This window comes from Theileria parva, chromosome 1 (assembly GCF_000165365.1).
Source record: "Theileria parva strain Muguga chromosome 1, complete sequence, whole genome shotgun sequence".
NCBI classification, from domain to species: domain Eukaryota; phylum Apicomplexa; class Aconoidasida; order Piroplasmida; family Theileriidae; genus Theileria; species Theileria parva.
The window spans coordinates 138,489-154,109 of NC_007344.1; the positions used below are offsets into that span (position 1 = coordinate 138,489).

General features: G+C 34.1%; 6 protein-coding genes across 6 annotated transcripts; 4 read left to right on the forward strand and 2 right to left on the reverse strand.

Annotated features, from left to right (window-relative positions):
- The first annotated feature begins 157 nt into the window (after nt 1-157).
- Nucleotides 158-2,878, forward strand: TpMuguga_01g00068 (AP2 domain protein). Its single transcript, XM_760502.2, has one exon. It carries the CDS (start codon nt 362-364, stop codon nt 2,855-2,857), a length of 2,496 nt encoding a protein of 831 aa, XP_765595.1. The 5' UTR covers nt 158-361; the 3' UTR covers nt 2,858-2,878.
- Nucleotides 2,879-4,670: 1,792 nt separating this feature from the next.
- JMJ14 (hydroxylase JmjC domain protein) lies at nt 4,671-7,497 on the forward strand (the record flags this gene model as incomplete). The annotated part of the gene is made up of 12 exons (XM_061305209.1): nt 4,671-4,916; nt 4,960-5,074; nt 5,113-5,237; nt 5,284-5,434; nt 5,464-5,649; nt 5,681-5,984; nt 6,057-6,191; nt 6,261-6,328; nt 6,359-6,472; nt 6,544-6,681; nt 6,711-6,865; nt 6,979-7,497. 12 exons carry the CDS (start codon nt 4,671-4,673, stop codon nt 7,366-7,368), a joined length of 2,127 nt encoding a protein of 708 aa, XP_061161929.1. The 3' UTR covers nt 7,369-7,497.
- TpMuguga_01g00071 (uncharacterized protein) lies at nt 7,412-7,957 on the reverse strand. Its single transcript, XM_061304910.1, has 4 exons — nt 7,782-7,957; nt 7,599-7,750; nt 7,513-7,569; nt 7,412-7,473 (listed from the first exon to the last, which is right to left on the reverse strand). The coding sequence occupies exons 1-4, from the start codon at nt 7,796-7,798 to the stop codon at nt 7,442-7,444; spliced, it is 258 nt and encodes an 85-aa protein (XP_061161488.1). The 5' UTR covers nt 7,799-7,957; the 3' UTR covers nt 7,412-7,441.
- Nucleotides 7,958-8,518: 561 nt separating this feature from the next.
- On the forward strand, nt 8,519-11,888 carry KPNB1 (HEAT repeat family protein). The gene is made up of 3 exons (XM_760506.2): nt 8,519-10,562; nt 10,670-11,621; nt 11,689-11,888. Exons 1-3 carry the CDS (start codon nt 9,062-9,064, stop codon nt 11,855-11,857), a joined length of 2,622 nt encoding a protein of 873 aa, XP_765599.1. The 5' UTR covers nt 8,519-9,061; the 3' UTR covers nt 11,858-11,888.
- An 11-nt stretch (nt 11,889-11,899) lies between these two features.
- Nucleotides 11,900-12,699, reverse strand: URA5 (orotate phosphoribosyltransferase). Its single transcript, XM_760507.2, has 3 exons — nt 12,363-12,699; nt 12,048-12,324; nt 11,900-12,009 (listed from the first exon to the last, which is right to left on the reverse strand). Exons 1-3 carry the CDS (start codon nt 12,606-12,608, stop codon nt 11,915-11,917), a joined length of 618 nt encoding a protein of 205 aa, XP_765600.1. The 5' UTR covers nt 12,609-12,699; the 3' UTR covers nt 11,900-11,914.
- Nucleotides 12,700-12,869: 170 nt separating this feature from the next.
- Nucleotides 12,870-15,602, forward strand: TpMuguga_01g00074 (uncharacterized protein; the record flags this gene model as incomplete). Its single annotated transcript, XM_061304911.1, has 1 exon — nt 12,870-15,602. The coding sequence occupies one exon, from the start codon at nt 12,870-12,872 to the stop codon at nt 15,600-15,602; it is 2,733 nt and encodes a 910-aa protein (XP_061161489.1).
- Nucleotides 15,603-15,621: the final 19 nt, after the last annotated feature.

Here is a 15,621-nt window from a genome sequence, read left to right on the forward strand (position 1 = left end):
TTTTGTAATCAAAGGAAATAGATTAATTATCACCATTGTTTTTTGTTTTCAGTGTTTTTTTAAAATTTTTTGTGTAATGAATAAAATTATTTGTACGGTTGTTGGAATATATAGTGTTTATTCATGAATATGTGTTTTATAAATTATTAAATAATCTCGATAATATTTTGATTTTATACCAAGTGTTGTTAATATTTGTTAAAAATGTATCAATCTTATTATTATTTCTTTCGTCTAATGTAATACGACCCAAATTGTTTGTTGAGTGTAATTGTACATTTTCTAATTCATGTATCAGACAAAAAGAATTGTAATATAAAAGACTACACTTTCCCTAAAATTTTAGCTTTTGTTGTTTAAAATGAATAATGATACAACGGTGGACTACTCAAGCGGGTATAAAAACCTCGAAAATTCAGTAGAGAACGGCGCACATTCTCTTAAAGAGAATACTAACGTGAATGATGTAGATACTCTCTTGAGTTGCATAAACTTATGGCAGAAGGAGAATAAAGAAAATTCAAAGCTTCAGAAGCTGGATACTTTCAGGAACATACCAACAATTCCGTTCAATTCTACAAACTCTTTGTTGAAACATGATATTAATAAAATAAATGGGTCTATTAATGAAGGGTTTATGAATTTGCTTGCATTAAAACCTGACTTAGAAGAAGGGAAGATTGCGGAAGAGGACTTGTATAAGCACTCATCCGGTTTATACACCAACACATTACTCAATTTTGACCATAAGAGTATAATTTCTAATTTAAATTATCCCATTGATTATTATTATGATAAATTGGAGCTTGCAGGCGAAAACGCCAGAGATAACGCCAGTACCAATGAAAATTCCAGCGACGGCACAATGGGGAATGAGCAATCGGAGTTTACATCGAGATTGAGAACTCAAACTCAGAATCCAAATAACCCAAAACTGTCAGAAAACTGTGAATTTAGTAATGCTAATCAATTTAAAAGCGTTGCTGCTACCGAAAGTGTCAAAAGCAACCCGAAACATGTAGAGTATAACAGTATTAATACAAATAGTAATACAAATTATGTAAATTATAAGTCTGCAAACTATGAAAATAATAGTTTGCAAGACCAAGCAAATGTAGATGATAATTATATTGACGAATTTAAAGGAATGATTGGAAAGTTCATTAATGGTGAAAACTACCATGCTTCCAATCACTTAACGAATGTACCAAACAGAGGCTTTCAACACGATAACATATTAACAAGTGATAACGTTCTGATTGATAGAGACTTTGATGAGGATTTGGAGAATGAAGAGAATCCAATATTGTCAATGTGGAACAGACAAGATGCGATAATAACTGAGAGGGACATACTTGTATACGGCAAAAGCGATTCCAATTTGGAGCTGCTAACCAATTCTTCAAACGATAACAAGACTCCCCAAAATAATATGGACATGATCAAAGATGTAAGTGTCAACTGCCAAATCGACCAGATACTGAACATCAAGGAGGAACCTGAGCCAGAGAAGATAAGAGGAGTGTGCTTTTGTAAGAGCGACAACAGTTGGACCGCCTGGTGGACTGAGAAGGGCAAAAGCAGGAAAAAGGCCTTTAAACTTAGTCTCTACGGTTATGAAGAAGCCAGAAAAAAGGCAATTGAACACAGATTATACATTGAGGAAATATTGCCTGAACTAAAGGAGAAGAAATTTAAAACCGCCAAAAGGAAGGCCAGCACCATGAGTACACCAACTACCTCCATCAACTCAGTGAGTACAACAAACGTAACACCGAGAACCGACAAGGATGAAGCACCTGCAAAGGAGGAAGGAATATTCAGGGGCACAAGAAATAGGTCGAGAGAAAAGAATGAAGAGAACGGAGTGTACTTCAAGGATAACGTCTGGTATGCCACTTGGATTGATCCGTTTGGATTAAGAAAAGTCAACGCGTTCCCTGTAACCAAGGAGGTACCTTTCCTTGCAGCAAGGAATAAGGCCATTAGTGCCTACAATATGAACAACTTTGTTACAAATGCTAAAAATAATCCCCAAAATACTTACGTACAAAGTAACCTCAACCACCAAAATTTCATCACCCCCAATAACCACTTCAATAACTCTGATAGAGTTAATAGTCCAACCTTAAATACCATGAATAATGGCACCGACAGGCCTAATAATTACAATGGCTTGAATAGCAACTTGATTTACGAGATGTCGAAAAGGAGAAAGGTGAACATGGACAGTTCAGTGGGCTCAAAAACCGATGGTTGTGAATATTTCAAGAACATGGAGAAGAAAATTGATGGTGACTTGGAAAGGGGCAAAGCAAGAGCAACTCAATACTCTGGAACGGAAAATGAGCCTGCGACATCAACTCAAACGAGTCAGAATCCCCAAATATTTCTCCAAAACGTTCAAGAATATAGATTACCAGAGTCAGAGAATGTACAACAACCCCCGGGGACAAACAAAAGAGCCGAAGCTAAGTTAAACTCACACCACTGCCAAATCAAGTTGGAAAGGTCAATACTTGATGAAATCGAAAAGGCTATTAACAAATCACTGGCCCAGAATTCAAATCAACCTTCTGAAAGCCAAAAAATTAATGGAAATGGAAATGGGTCAAGTGAGAATAACATAGAGAAAGTTAACGAGGAGGTTCAGTCTCCAGATAACCACCGCCAAGAAGGTGACGAGACGCTCACAAATGATCAGGAAGAAAAATCAGGGAAGTTTTTTGAAAATGTAAATGCACTTTGCATCTCACACGCCGGCTTGGATAAACAGTTCTCAGTTAGCATTATTCCAACTTACATCCAAGGACCACATCAAACACAACTTCTAACTTTTGTCATTTTAAATTCATAACTTTAATATATTATGCTTTTATTTTACATAAAATACACAATGTATATTTGTTTCATTAAATAGAATGGAATTTTAATTACACATTAAATAAAAGTTGAAGGTTGATTCAGTGTGAACGTGCAAACTAGCTCCATAAAGTACCATAAATTTATAAAATATCTTATTAAAAGAAATATTCATGGATAAAGAAACGAGTATTAAGCGAGTTTGTGTATTAGGAGTGTGTTTTTAAGGAAAAAGTGGAGGAAGAATAGGAAAAAACGGGGGAAACTGGGAATGCTAAAGTAAGGTATATGGTGTTACAAATACCGAAAAATGGGTGAATTTTAACTAAAAGGAGGGGAGAAAAGATAACAACTCATTTTAAAACAGAATAGGATGTTATATGTGTTTAAACTAAGGCAGTTCAGCTCTCCAATAGAGGCGGTAGAATCTCCAACGGAAACAGGTGTGTGTGAATGGGGTGAAAGAAGAATTATGTGATTTACAAAAGGAAAAAGAATAAGAATACTATGAAATAACAAGAGAATTACCTCAAAATTAAAATTCCTTTGACTTTAAAAATAAATAATAAAAGTTTTATAATGGAAATGATCTATTCTTTGGTATTCAATAGTATTAAAACATATACTAATTTATCAGTGTGCAAGTATGATTCTGGTTGATAGTCCAAGATTCCTTTTTATATCCGTTAAAGTTTTCTATTCGAAAGAATATAGTTAAATATTTGTATTCTGTCCCATCATTTAGGGTACTTTTACCATATAGGAAGAATAGAATTTTAAATTGAATGCATTAGAAGTTTTCCATCCCACACTAATAGTGATATCTAAATTTAAAATAAAAGTATAATTTTCTCGTTTTAAGCAATATTTTCATGATTCAGTGAAATAACTTTTGTATGGTTGGGACCAAGTATTATATTCAACAATTCGTCTGTTAAACATAAAAACGGTATTAAAATAGCACAGAAATTACCTACTGATAGGTAGAATAGATAAAAAATACTATTATCTCGAGTTTATATGGGTCCTTTTGAAATTCGGGGAAAATGTGTTGACCAGGAAAGGTATTCGTGCATAAAAATTTTAGTTTAACTGTAAATATATACAACCGTTTGGCGTGTGAAAAGACACGAATGTAGCACTCATACTGGAAGAATAAATTGAAGAATTATGAATTATGACAGTATATATGATATTTTTCTGTTGAAAGTAAGTTTGTGAGATTTTTATGAATGAACAGTTACAGGACTGGGGGTCATTCATAAATCAAATTAACGTAAGATCTAATAATCAAATCAGAACAGTGTCTAGGTTAAGAAATTATTCAATACGAATTCTAAGCAAATAACCATAACAAATTAAGATCCACCATTTCCTATATCCACACATTGTGATCTCATTATTACAATGACGATTCATTTATTTTAATTCTGCATTATTTGAGTGATCGATGCTTTTTAATTTTTCAAAATATTTAAATTATGTTTCATTGATTCATTTTAATATTTTCCTTATTTAAACTAGAATATTTCACTCCATTTTGAAAAATATTGAACTAAAATGTCTAATAATGTTTTTCATAACAAGTATTGCTCCTTCGGTACCTAAAACTGTCCTTAGATCGGCCAAATACCCCGTTTGCACTGTACAATTAATACTTTACATAGACACGTTATTACAATAACGTTTAATTTTTGTTTTCATTTATATTTTTAATCAAAATTTTAATCGGAAGACTTGGATTTCTTACACATCATTAAATTTTTATATTTTTAAAGAAAAAATCGGTCGATTTTTCAAGAACCAAAATGGCTCTGATAGAGAAGCCAAAATCACCATTGTTGCAGTCAAGTCTCGATAATATTTCAATTTCGCAAAGACCTTTACTGTCTTTTTCCTCAGAAACCAGTAAAAATGTGGATTCCAACCTAATATACACTACATCCGGTAGTAGGAGAAGTTTAAGGAAAATTAAGAAACCAAACTTTTTTAAAATAACACATGACCATAGACCTGATCCAGAACTTCAAGCAGCGTTGAAGAGAAGTAAATTAGTAAGTTTAATATAAAAACACATTTAACCAATAACTTGTTCAGGACACCTCCAATCAAGACATTGACTATTCTTCCATCACCCCCGTCCCAGTTGTGTATGCCACGAAGGAGGAATTTTCAAATCCCATCAAACTCTGGAATAAATATAGCAGTTTAGGTAAATAAAATTAATTAATTTGGTAATTTATCGCTTAGGAGAGGAATTTGGAGCCATTAAGGTGATCCCACCCGAGGACTACACCACCAGACTGCCCATCGACCTTGAGAACTTTCGCTTCAAAGTTCGCCAACAACGTATACAACTGCTTTCTAACGGAACGGTATTATTTATCTTATACAAATGAGGGTTATTTGACTGATGTGTAGGGGTTTTCTCATCCTTCTGACCTGTGGAACTGCGATAAGATGATAAAGTATGACAATTTTCTCAAGAAACAGATTATGGGCTCTGACGATCCCTCACTCGAGTCAGTGGAGAAGGAATACTGGACGATGGTTAGAAACGCTGATCCAAGAGGTAAATAAGAGTATTTCAAGTGTGTGTAGTGACATCTTTCTACGGAGCCGACCTGAATGTCTTTTCTCACAAGACTAATACGAGAGATAATTTATTAATTAAGTGTGCGACGAATGATCCCTGGAATCTTTGTAATTTGCCCAACTGTGATGGGTCACTGCTTAAGTATATCAACAACGTCGTGCCGGGCGTTAACAGCCCCTGGCTGTATATAGGTAAGGTACCCCCGAAGACACATTTTTTAAGGCATGATTTTCACCTCATTTTGCTGGCACACAGAAGATAATTACTTCGGTTCCGTAAATTTCCATCACAGTGGTGCCCCGAAGGTATGGTACCTCGTGCCTCCCAAAAAGGCATCAAAAATGGAGTCAGTTTTAAAAAACTACTCGTCACTCGAGGGAGAAGAATTTGCTTTATATGGGTTGAGGGTTCAAATCCCGCCAGATGTTCTTATCTCCAATGGAATCACACTTTACAGACTAGTTCAACAGGTTAACGAGTTTGTAATGGTTTGGCCCAGAACTTTTCATTGCGGATTTAATGCAGGGTATTGTAGTACTCAGATTGACTAAGTCAATATTGTTATACACCTAGTTCTCTAGAGTAATCATAACTGTAGGTTTAACTGTAATGAAGCATGTAATATAGCACCAGGAAACTGGATTAAGATGGGATATAAGTCACTAGTAAACTACAAATATGCTAGGAAGACCTGTATACCTTTCTTTAGAATCATTCTTTCATCAATTCCCAAGTACCCTTGCTACACCCCTAAGCTATTCCTCCTATCTATAAAACAATACTTGAGATAATTTTTGATTAGTGTAATGGAACTTGATGCAACGCATATAAAGAGTATAGTTGAGTGTTTGAGTTTGTTAATATCTGAAGGTAGTTTTTCATTTATTAATGATTTTGTAGAGTTCCAGCTGAGGTCGAGACTAAATTATCCAAAGTATCAGATGTTTTTCGACCGTGAAGTTGTTAGAAATCTGAAAGATTTAACTAATTATCTTTCGCACATTGATCGATCAGGTTCTAAACACTATTTATTCGCATCATTTCCAGTTGCCAATTCTTATATATAACTCATAATGATGGCTCAGATTTTGACCTGGAGTTGTTCATAGAATCAATGCATAACTCCGATACGACAAATAACTACCAGTTCCTTGTATCCTGTAAAGAGATGGCAAGCTTTTGTATCAAAGATTGTGATTTGTGTGACACTCCCACCTTTGGAAGTAGGTTCCTTGGTTTAAACGATTTTTAGGTTCCGTTTTGTGTAACCACATTAACACTGTGGTTTGTATCTCCTGTTTAAACTATCACGAATGTGACTGCAAAACAAGGGTTGTTCTTTACAGATACCCACTATACACGCTGTACAATATAATATTAATACTGAAAAAAGTTTACTACTCTATGGTAGGTTTATACATTTACTATAAATTAGATTTTAGTAAAATTCCTATATATTAGTTTTTTATAAATTACCTACAAATTAATTTTTTAATAAATTTCCCAAAATTGTTTTTTAGACCAACGAGAACTTGAAGGTAGACTCTGAGTATGACATACCTAAGGAAGACTTGCTGATTAAGCTAGACTCGAGCTCTTCCTTTGCCTTCAAGGACTTCAAAAGAACCAATCACTCTGAGGCTCCTGCCCACGAGAATCTCAAGTACAAATGTAACAAGATCGGCCTCATCAGGCAGAACTTTGAAGATATAACGCAAATTTGTAGGAAGCTTACAAATTCCAGGCTAAAGGGGAGGAAGAAGAAGCTGGATAAAATTGTGATTAATGATGACTTTATCAAACATTCCGAAGTATCAGGTTCGTCCGAAGCCCTTGCCTACGTAACCAAGTTGAGCCTGAAATACACTATTCTGGCCCTAGAGGAAGATACAAGGGAAAGCCAAGCTTAAAAATGAAAAATTATATATAAATTGAGGGAATTCATTTACCGAATACAAATTAAAGAGGAAATTAATTAAAATATTAGAATGGATTTCCGAACGGAAATGTGGAAGCTAAATTAATATTTAATGGATGTATATTTATGTACTTACTATCGTTGTATTTTCTCGGTCTTCCCATCCTGTTGGTGTTCTTGTCTTGTTTATTCACTGAAAATTGTTAAGAGTTGGAAACATACATCTGTTGAAGGGGTATACCAAATCGTCAGTTTCGTTAGTTACGAACTTAAATTCCCGGGAAAGAGTGCGATAGTTGTGGAAACAATTAGAGGCGAAAATAGCTGGAAGTTGCGGAACATCCAGAAGTAAAGTAAGATTAGCAAATGAAAGCCTAAGAAAAATTGGAATCATGTGAAAGATACCCTGGAGCTGTGGACATTTAGAAAATAATAACAAATAAAAATATATGTTAAACTGGTTATGTAAACATTTAACGAAGTAATTAGAGTTATTTAAATTATCTAGTAGAATAAATAGGAAGTTAAATCATGGGGGTTTATACTCAACGTATACAGTTGTATGTTTGTACACATTGAAATATATTAAACATAAAACATGAAACAAGCAGTGATTAATTTTAAAACAATATTTATCTAATTATATTTGAACTGTTACCAATGAAAACGAACTAGATCTATCTAAATTTATAACACCCTGATTCTACACTAAATTTGTCGTAAAATTCTAAAAAATTTTAAGCATTAAAAGTTAATATGGATGTTTGTGTGGTGTATCACTGAATAATGAGTGAAATCCACTTTTTTTGGCTAAAAAATGATTTTGAGTGTGTATACCACCACTACTATGTGACTGGAAATAATTATAACTAGTGATGATTTGATAATATTTATAAATCGGTGTTTAAATGGTTTTGAAATAATGTTGATCTAGAGAGAAATTGGTGGATATATTTGGAAAACCGAAACCATTAAATGTGTAAAAAAATTAATGTGTTCTTATATATTTGAAACAAATGTATCAGAATGATAAAAATAGTTAATTTTTAATCTTTTGGAGATCTAATTTAAATTTAGTTGTTAATAATCGGCAGTAGAATCTATGGAATCCCCCACAGATAAATATAGTTAAATTTTGACGATATTTGATACATTTTGTTGTATTTTATATTAATTTTCAAAATAAAATTTCAATAAAATTTGTTATATACCCAAATAACTGTAAAATTTACTCTGATTCTTGTTATTTTGTACCAATACCTCTATAATTTGTTATTTTACCTTGGTTCATTTGTAAAAAATTATTTTGTTACATTTAAACTAAAAACAAATTTTCAAATCACAACGCCAGCAGTTTTTTAAATTTGAATCAATATGCTTCATCTATAGATTAAACATACTGAACATTTTATAAAAAGTTTTACTCTAAATCACCTTCGGTATATGATATTGTATATCATATTGGATTTCTCATAATTTTTCATTTCCCTTTTTCTAACTAGCCGTATTTTATCTTAGCATATGCCAGGAAATAACCGGGCATATGCTAAGGTAATAATATTGTTATCCTTTAACAGAGCCTTGTCCTGACTTTTATTTCATTTGGATAATCGCACAAGTACCTATTTCATCGGATGTACAACAAAAGTTGATTTAATATAAACAGTAATATAGATAGTATAAAGATGGAGTCGTCATTTATCACAGTTCTCGAAAGTAGTTTGGATCCAGAGTCCAAATACTTTATGGAAGCTCAGAGAAAACTACAATTGGCTAAAGAGTCGAACCTTCCAGAATTCATAAACGCTTTGTCAGAAGTTATTGCAAACCATGAAGCTGGATCAGGACCGAGGTACCTGGCAGGTATACTGCTAAAGAACTGTTTTGAGTTCAAGACTGAGGAGGAAAAGATGAATTTCTACAAGAATACAAGTGCAGATGTTCTGTACTACCTGAAGGTTCGTATGATAAATGTTATGAAAACGGGCGCAGAGTCTCAGGCAGTACTGGCAGCCTGCACAGTTGTGGCACGAATCGCTCAGATAGAACTCAGTACCAAGTCGTGGCCTGAATTCTTTGACATCATACTCACGATGGTCGACTCTAACGATTTCAACCAGACTAGGAGCTCACTGATCTGCCTGAGTTATCTCATTGAGGATTTATCAAACATTTATGAAAACCAGAACGTCAACTTGCTAAGTGACCTTGAGGTTAACCGACTTTTAACGTCTGTGATCAAGGGCGTTTATATAGAGGATCCACAGTCATGCAAAATGGCATTAAGGTCTCTGCAAAATCTGTTGTTCTTTATAGAGAACAACATGGAGGTTGACGCAGAACGAGATGTTATTGTGGAGGCTATTTGTAGGAGGTGCTCTGAAAACAATGACCTTGAGATAAGAACTGCAGCATTTGATTGTTTAGTTCAACTAGTATCAGAATACTATTCCAGGCTTATTCCGTCACTGCAAGTCATTGTACCGTTCCTTTGGCAGGCTATAGATTCGCATGTTGAACAGATTGCAATACCGGCATTTGAGTTCTGGAACACCATTTGTGAAATTGAAATTCAAAGCGCCGCAAACGCTACTGATAGGACCAGCTCAACAGTAAGGAGTGAATCTACCGGTAAAAGTAATAGAGATGCAGTGGAAGGATCTATAATAAAGCAGGTCATCCCATACTTGTTACCCAAGATATTGTTTACAATGACACTGCATAAGTTTGAGGATATGGATGTTGATACATGGACACTACCGATGGCGGCTGGGATATGCCTTTCATTATGTTCTCAGACCGTAAAGAATGACATTGTTCACTCAGTTCTAGAGTTTGTGACGGAGAATTTTAAAAGCACTGAGTGGAATAAGAGGGAGGCAGCAGTACTGGCTTATGGGTACATAATGGAGGGTCCCGATAGTGAAACTTTGAAAATTCTAGTTTCCGAGTCGTTTGATAATCTGTGTGATGTACTGTCAGATACATCAATAGCAGTCAGAGACACAGCAGCCTGGACAATTGGCAGAATAGCAACATTTCACTGCGAAGTCGTTCTGAACCACTTGGGATCCCCAGATGTTCCCAACTCAAATTTATCAAAGATCGTCAGAGCACTATTTGATGTACCAAGAGTCGCAGTCAATATCTGCTATTTTATAAATGAGCTCGCAGAACATATTAATGGTATGTTCAAATTTATGTATATCTATATATTTATATAAAATTATATAAAAATAATCCGCTACATACCCCTAATCAATATTTAAAATATGGCCTTAAATAATGTCTAGACTACAATAAAGGGCCTACAAATCTACTGGATTGTATGTTCGCAAGACTGTGTGAAATGTTGGTAAATCGGAGCACAATGGCTGATACCTTGGATCGCAATTTATATGTATCAATATACAGCAGTTTGTGTGCACTGATTGCTGGAGTGTCAAACAACTGTTTGACTGAGCTTATGGCACTATTGGACCACTTTGTGGTATTAGTGTCTCAAATGATAACATCCGATTTTAGTTATGAGCAGAAACTTAAAATACAGTCAGTTTTGGGAGCAATCCAGGTTTTAGTATCAAGGGTCGGGTTTGTCAAGAACCTTAACCTGCTCATGAACAGCATATTTGAATTTTTATCAGTTGAGTTGGATGAGGAGGCACTACTGACCCTGAGTGCTCTGGTGAATGTGATTGAGTTTGCGCAGATTTTACCTTTCATTCCCAAGATTGTTGACGTAGTTTTAACGGGACTGCAGTCAGAAGTTGGAATATGTAAGATTAGTATAGGTTTGACGAGCGACGTGAGTAGGTGTTTGGAATCACCGTTTTCCACCTATCTCGACAGATTCATGACGATTTTGATTAATATTTTGCAAGATGTAAATGGAGATAAGACTTTGAAACCTCTGATCATTGTAGCAATTGGAGATATCGCGATGGCAGTGGGAGGAACATTCTCCAGTTACGTCCAGAATACTATGACACTGTTGCTCCAAGCAGCCACAACCACCTATGAAATGGGTCCAATTGATAACGAGGATTGGATTTACTTCGTGAATCAGCTTCAGGAGTCCTCTCTTCAGTGCTTTACAGGCATTGTGTACGGGCTTAAGGAAGGTGGAGCTCTTCATTTGCTACGACCCTACGTCAGCTCACTGCTTCAATTTGCACAACAGGTTGTTGAGACTCCAGACCCTTTCTTCGATACCAATTTATATAAACTTGCTGTCTCGCTCATCGGGTATTTCCTAATTCACATAGTTATATATTCTCATTTATATATTTTATATATACTAATTTACGTTTAGTGATTTATCGTCATCATTTGGGAGTGACTTATCCCGTCACTTGGTAGACTCAAATTTAATCAGAGGAATTGAAAGTAGGCTAAAACAACTGGAGCTCGCTCAAGACCCGGGGATAAAGGATTGCAGAGATCGAGTAGGGTGGCTGCACTCTACTCTGGCTATTAACTGATCCATGCCGTAGTTAATGTTGTAAACTTAAACATATATTGTATAATTTACATTCACATTACTGAGTATAGTACATTTTAGGGTCCAGGAGGTCATCGAGTTTCATGACCTCTAGGAACTTGACTCCCATGTCATCAAGTTTCTTAGCAAATTCTAAATAAAATGTTTAGAAATATTGAATTGTGACTTACCGCCGTAGTTAGGCTCCCGATTGAGTAGAATTAGGACACAAACAACTTTGGCAGGTGTGTTTTTGAGGAGAGAAAGACTCTCGGAAACTGAAGTACCCTTGGTCAAAATATCATCTACAACAACTAGTCTTGAATTTTCTCCAAACACCTTAGGTGAGCCTACGAAAAGTTTACCTTCGCCGTGATCTTTAACTTCTTTCCGGTGATATCCAAAGTACACCTTCTTGCCAGTTAATTTGTAGTACTTTAAACATAGTGTTGAAACAAGAGGGATAGCCTGAAACATACATGAACTTGGTTCAAATAGGTATAAACCTTGTATGGGCAGCCGTGAAAGGCGTCAAATTCTACGTTGGATTCCAGCAACTTCGCGATCATTAAATCAGTCATTAAATCGAAAGATTCGCAGTCTGTAAGAACTCCAGAGTTGAAGAATATATTGGATTTGAGTCCAGATCTAAGAACAAAGTCTCCGTATTTATAAGCTTCATATTTGTGGCACAGTTCAAGGAAGCGTTTTTTCATCTCAGGAACCCTCAGAAGAAGAGATTCTGAACCCATTTTCAGAACCTTACAGCGTTAAATTTGTCAAAATTTCAGGTTTTACATAAGAAATAAGCGTAAATAAATGAAAACTTTAGTTACTATGGGGAATTAGGAACATTGTTTATAGAATTCCATTAGGGGCCTAATACTTACACATTTTTATATAAATTATTTTTTATTAATTTTTTTAAATTTAAATTATAATTATGATAAAATGATTTTATTATGTTGGTATTTGACCTAAATTTATGCTTATGAATGTTGTGATTCCTGAACATGGATATTTCAGATAACCATGAGTTCCCTTCACTGGATGAAACTCTGTTGGATAAAATCCATGGTTTTATCTATCCCTCTGAGCGTTATTTGTTTAATCTCAGTAATTTAGATGAAGAAAGTGAATTTTTGGAGGAATTAACGAAAAATGATTTTAAAATTCATCTAATAAACAAGGAATTTGAACTAAGTAAAGGTAAATTGGGCTCTTTTTATAAAAGGATCGAGTCGTTGAGCTTTTTGAACTCTTCTCTGGATAAGTTTCTGACTGAAAGCAATGAGAGTCGTTATGGTAAATTTATGGATACAACATTTTACACCAATTTCTCAAATGAATTCGAAAAAACTGTGTCTGAGAATCTTCCGAAAATGCGGAAATATTTCAATGAGTATAAAAATTCAACATTACAAAATTATACGAAAATATTGACAGGATATAAACGTTTGAACAGTCTTAAGGGATATGTTTCATTTTTACAACATTTTGAAGAAATGCACATAATTAGTGAATATTCAAAGAAAGTTTATGTTCCAGTTATTTATCGGATATTGTCTTGTGTTTGGGGGATTAACAAAGCTAAAAAGGTGTCTGAAAGTGATCCAAGAGTTCTTGAAACGTTCTTTTTCAACTTTTTGAGGGATCAGTTTTCTAGGAACACTGATAAAATTTTAACAAATATTTTTGTTAAGAATCAATATAGCTATGACCCTTGTGACAAACTCTTGATATTGCTTATACTTGGTCAGAGTAGCGAAAAATCGTGCGGTTATGTAATCAAATTTTTAAAAAACGAGCTCCTCTCTATCACTTCATTAACTATTCAAAAGTATTTGAAATTAGAAGATGATATAAATAAGATGAATAGAAATGGGTTTAGGAAGAATGATGTTTCAACCCAGGCAAGCCTAATTTGTCCGAACCTATATCTGGTAGTGATTTGTAAGATATTATCTGAGTATATGTCATTTTTTCAAAATTTGACTTCTAACCTAAATTATGAATCAAAAATCATGAGACCAAGCAGCTCTAAAGGAGTAAACACACATATAAGCAGATTAAATGTTTTGTTAAAATCTTTTGATAAGGTTGATTATTATTTGTATTATAGGAAATCTCTGGACTTGTTCGTTAGTAAACTAAGTTTACTGGGTGATTATACATTTGAAATTTTATCTAAAGTTCTATCGAGTTTTAATTTTAACTCAATTCATGAAAGTAATGACGTTTTGAAGATTTTATTGCTAATTTTATACTATAAAGTTTTACAAACAGATTTAAAAGTCTCCACAAATAAAATGGAAGATGCGTCAATGTATAAACATGTTGGATTAGATTCTGAGCTGTCTGAGATACTTGATGAATTTTGCACAAAAAATCTGGCATTTGCTAAAGAATATGGATGTAAAGACTCTGCGAGTGGTTTTGAAGAGTTGGAAAGGGTTATTTCTACTATTGTTTCTGATTATTCTGGAAAATTGACTTCTGAATCATTGGATAATATCTCAATTTCTCTAGCTAATGATAAGTTGGAGAGAATTGTAATCGACCCATTCAAATTAAAAAACTTTAAAATGGACTATTTTTGTAAAATATTCAAGAGTTTTATAAATAATGGGAATTTCATCAGTTTTGGCAATTTTAAATTCACTTCTCAGAACCCTTATTTGGGTTGGACTCCAAATTTAAACTTTGCAACAGTTAACATTTCTCAATTAAACAATTTATCAGGTTATTTTCCTGGCGATGAAAATAAACCTAGGCTATTTAAGAATTATGGCGGAGTTTATACAGTTACCTCTAAAGTTTTGTTAACTTCATATGAGAAGTACTTAAAACTGTTGTTTTTAAACCAAAGAAGTTGTTTGGATATAGCAGTGAATTTAACTAGGGTTATGGATGAATTTATTCGTAAAAATGTGTATTCATGTGGGTTGGATCATTGTGTAATTGAAAATCTTAAGAAATTTAATAAGGTGCTGAACTCTACTGGGGAAATGACTGAAAGGTTAAACAGGAGTAGTGTCTGTGATACATTCAGGCAAGAGAATTCTGAACCTTACGGGATTTCTAGTTCATCCAGAACACTTTCAGAATCAACTAAAAGCCCATCGGATTTGACTAGATTATCACAAGTTGTGAATTCAGTTGAATCTTCTTATACCATATTGGAATCATTGATTCCACTTATTAGTCAAAACAGCGATAAATTCCCTGAATTTTGTAAATATCTAACTGAATATTATAATGAAAGGAACGAAGTTATTTCTGAGCTCAGGGTAATGTTATACCATATATCAATGTACAATCTTCTGAGGCCCAAAATACCCAGTATAAAGTTATTACAAGCCTTAACGGACAATGTACCTTTACACACTGACTTGCGTAAAACGTTTGGAGATTTTAACAATCATTTAATGTGTTTAAAGGAATTTATAGAATCCGCTGATTCAGGGTCATTTCCGATAATGGTACGTGTATTTATATGGGATTCCGTAATAAACGTTATAAAAGATTCCTTTAAGCCAATTTTTAATTTGTTAAATAATTGTTCAAATTCAGACTTGGAAAAGGCTATAACTGGTAAATATTCTGAAAATCTCAAATTATCGACCTTGATTCGTGCCAGGTACGTGGACCAGATCATAACTGACTATAATGAGCATAGGGATGAAATTGCAAGTATGAGCACTTATTATAGTCTTGTAAATAAATTAATTAGTGGTTTAAAATGAGAATAAAAATCCTTAAATC

What these genes read in the sequence shown, in the direction of transcription:
- TpMuguga_01g00068 (XM_760502.2), top strand. Translation starts at nt 362, where the DNA reads ATGAATAATGATACAACGGTGGACTACTCAAGCGGGTATAAAAACCTC.
- TpMuguga_01g00071 (XM_061304910.1), bottom strand. An exon ending in GGTATACCCCTTCAACAGAT is followed by an intron (nt 7,570 to 7,598) that starts GTATGTTTCCAA and finishes AACAATTTTCAG; the next exon opens with TGAATAAACAAGACAAGAAC. An exon ending in ACCGAGAAAATACAACGATA is followed by an intron (nt 7,474 to 7,512) that starts GTAAGTACATAA and finishes ATATTAATTTAG; the next exon opens with CTTCCACATTTCCGTTCGGA.
- KPNB1 (XM_760506.2), top strand. Translation starts at nt 9,062, where the DNA reads ATGGAGTCGTCATTTATCACAGTTCTCGAAAGTAGTTTGGATCCAGAG. An exon ending in GCTCGCAGAACATATTAATG is followed by an intron (nt 10,563 to 10,669) that starts GTATGTTCAAAT and finishes AATAATGTCTAG; the next exon opens with ACTACAATAAAGGGCCTACA. An exon ending in CTTGCTGTCTCGCTCATCGG is followed by an intron (nt 11,622 to 11,688) that starts GTATTTCCTAAT and finishes ATTTACGTTTAG; the next exon opens with TGATTTATCGTCATCATTTG.
- URA5 (XM_760507.2), bottom strand. Translation starts at nt 12,608, where the DNA reads ATGGGTTCAGAATCTCTTCTTCTGAGGGTTCCTGAGATGAAAAAACGC. An exon ending in TTCACGGCTGCCCATACAAG is followed by an intron (nt 12,325 to 12,362) that starts GTTTATACCTAT and finishes TGTATGTTTCAG; the next exon opens with GCTATCCCTCTTGTTTCAAC. An exon ending in TCGGGAGCCTAACTACGGCG is followed by an intron (nt 12,010 to 12,047) that starts GTAAGTCACAAT and finishes CATTTTATTTAG; the next exon opens with AATTTGCTAAGAAACTTGAT.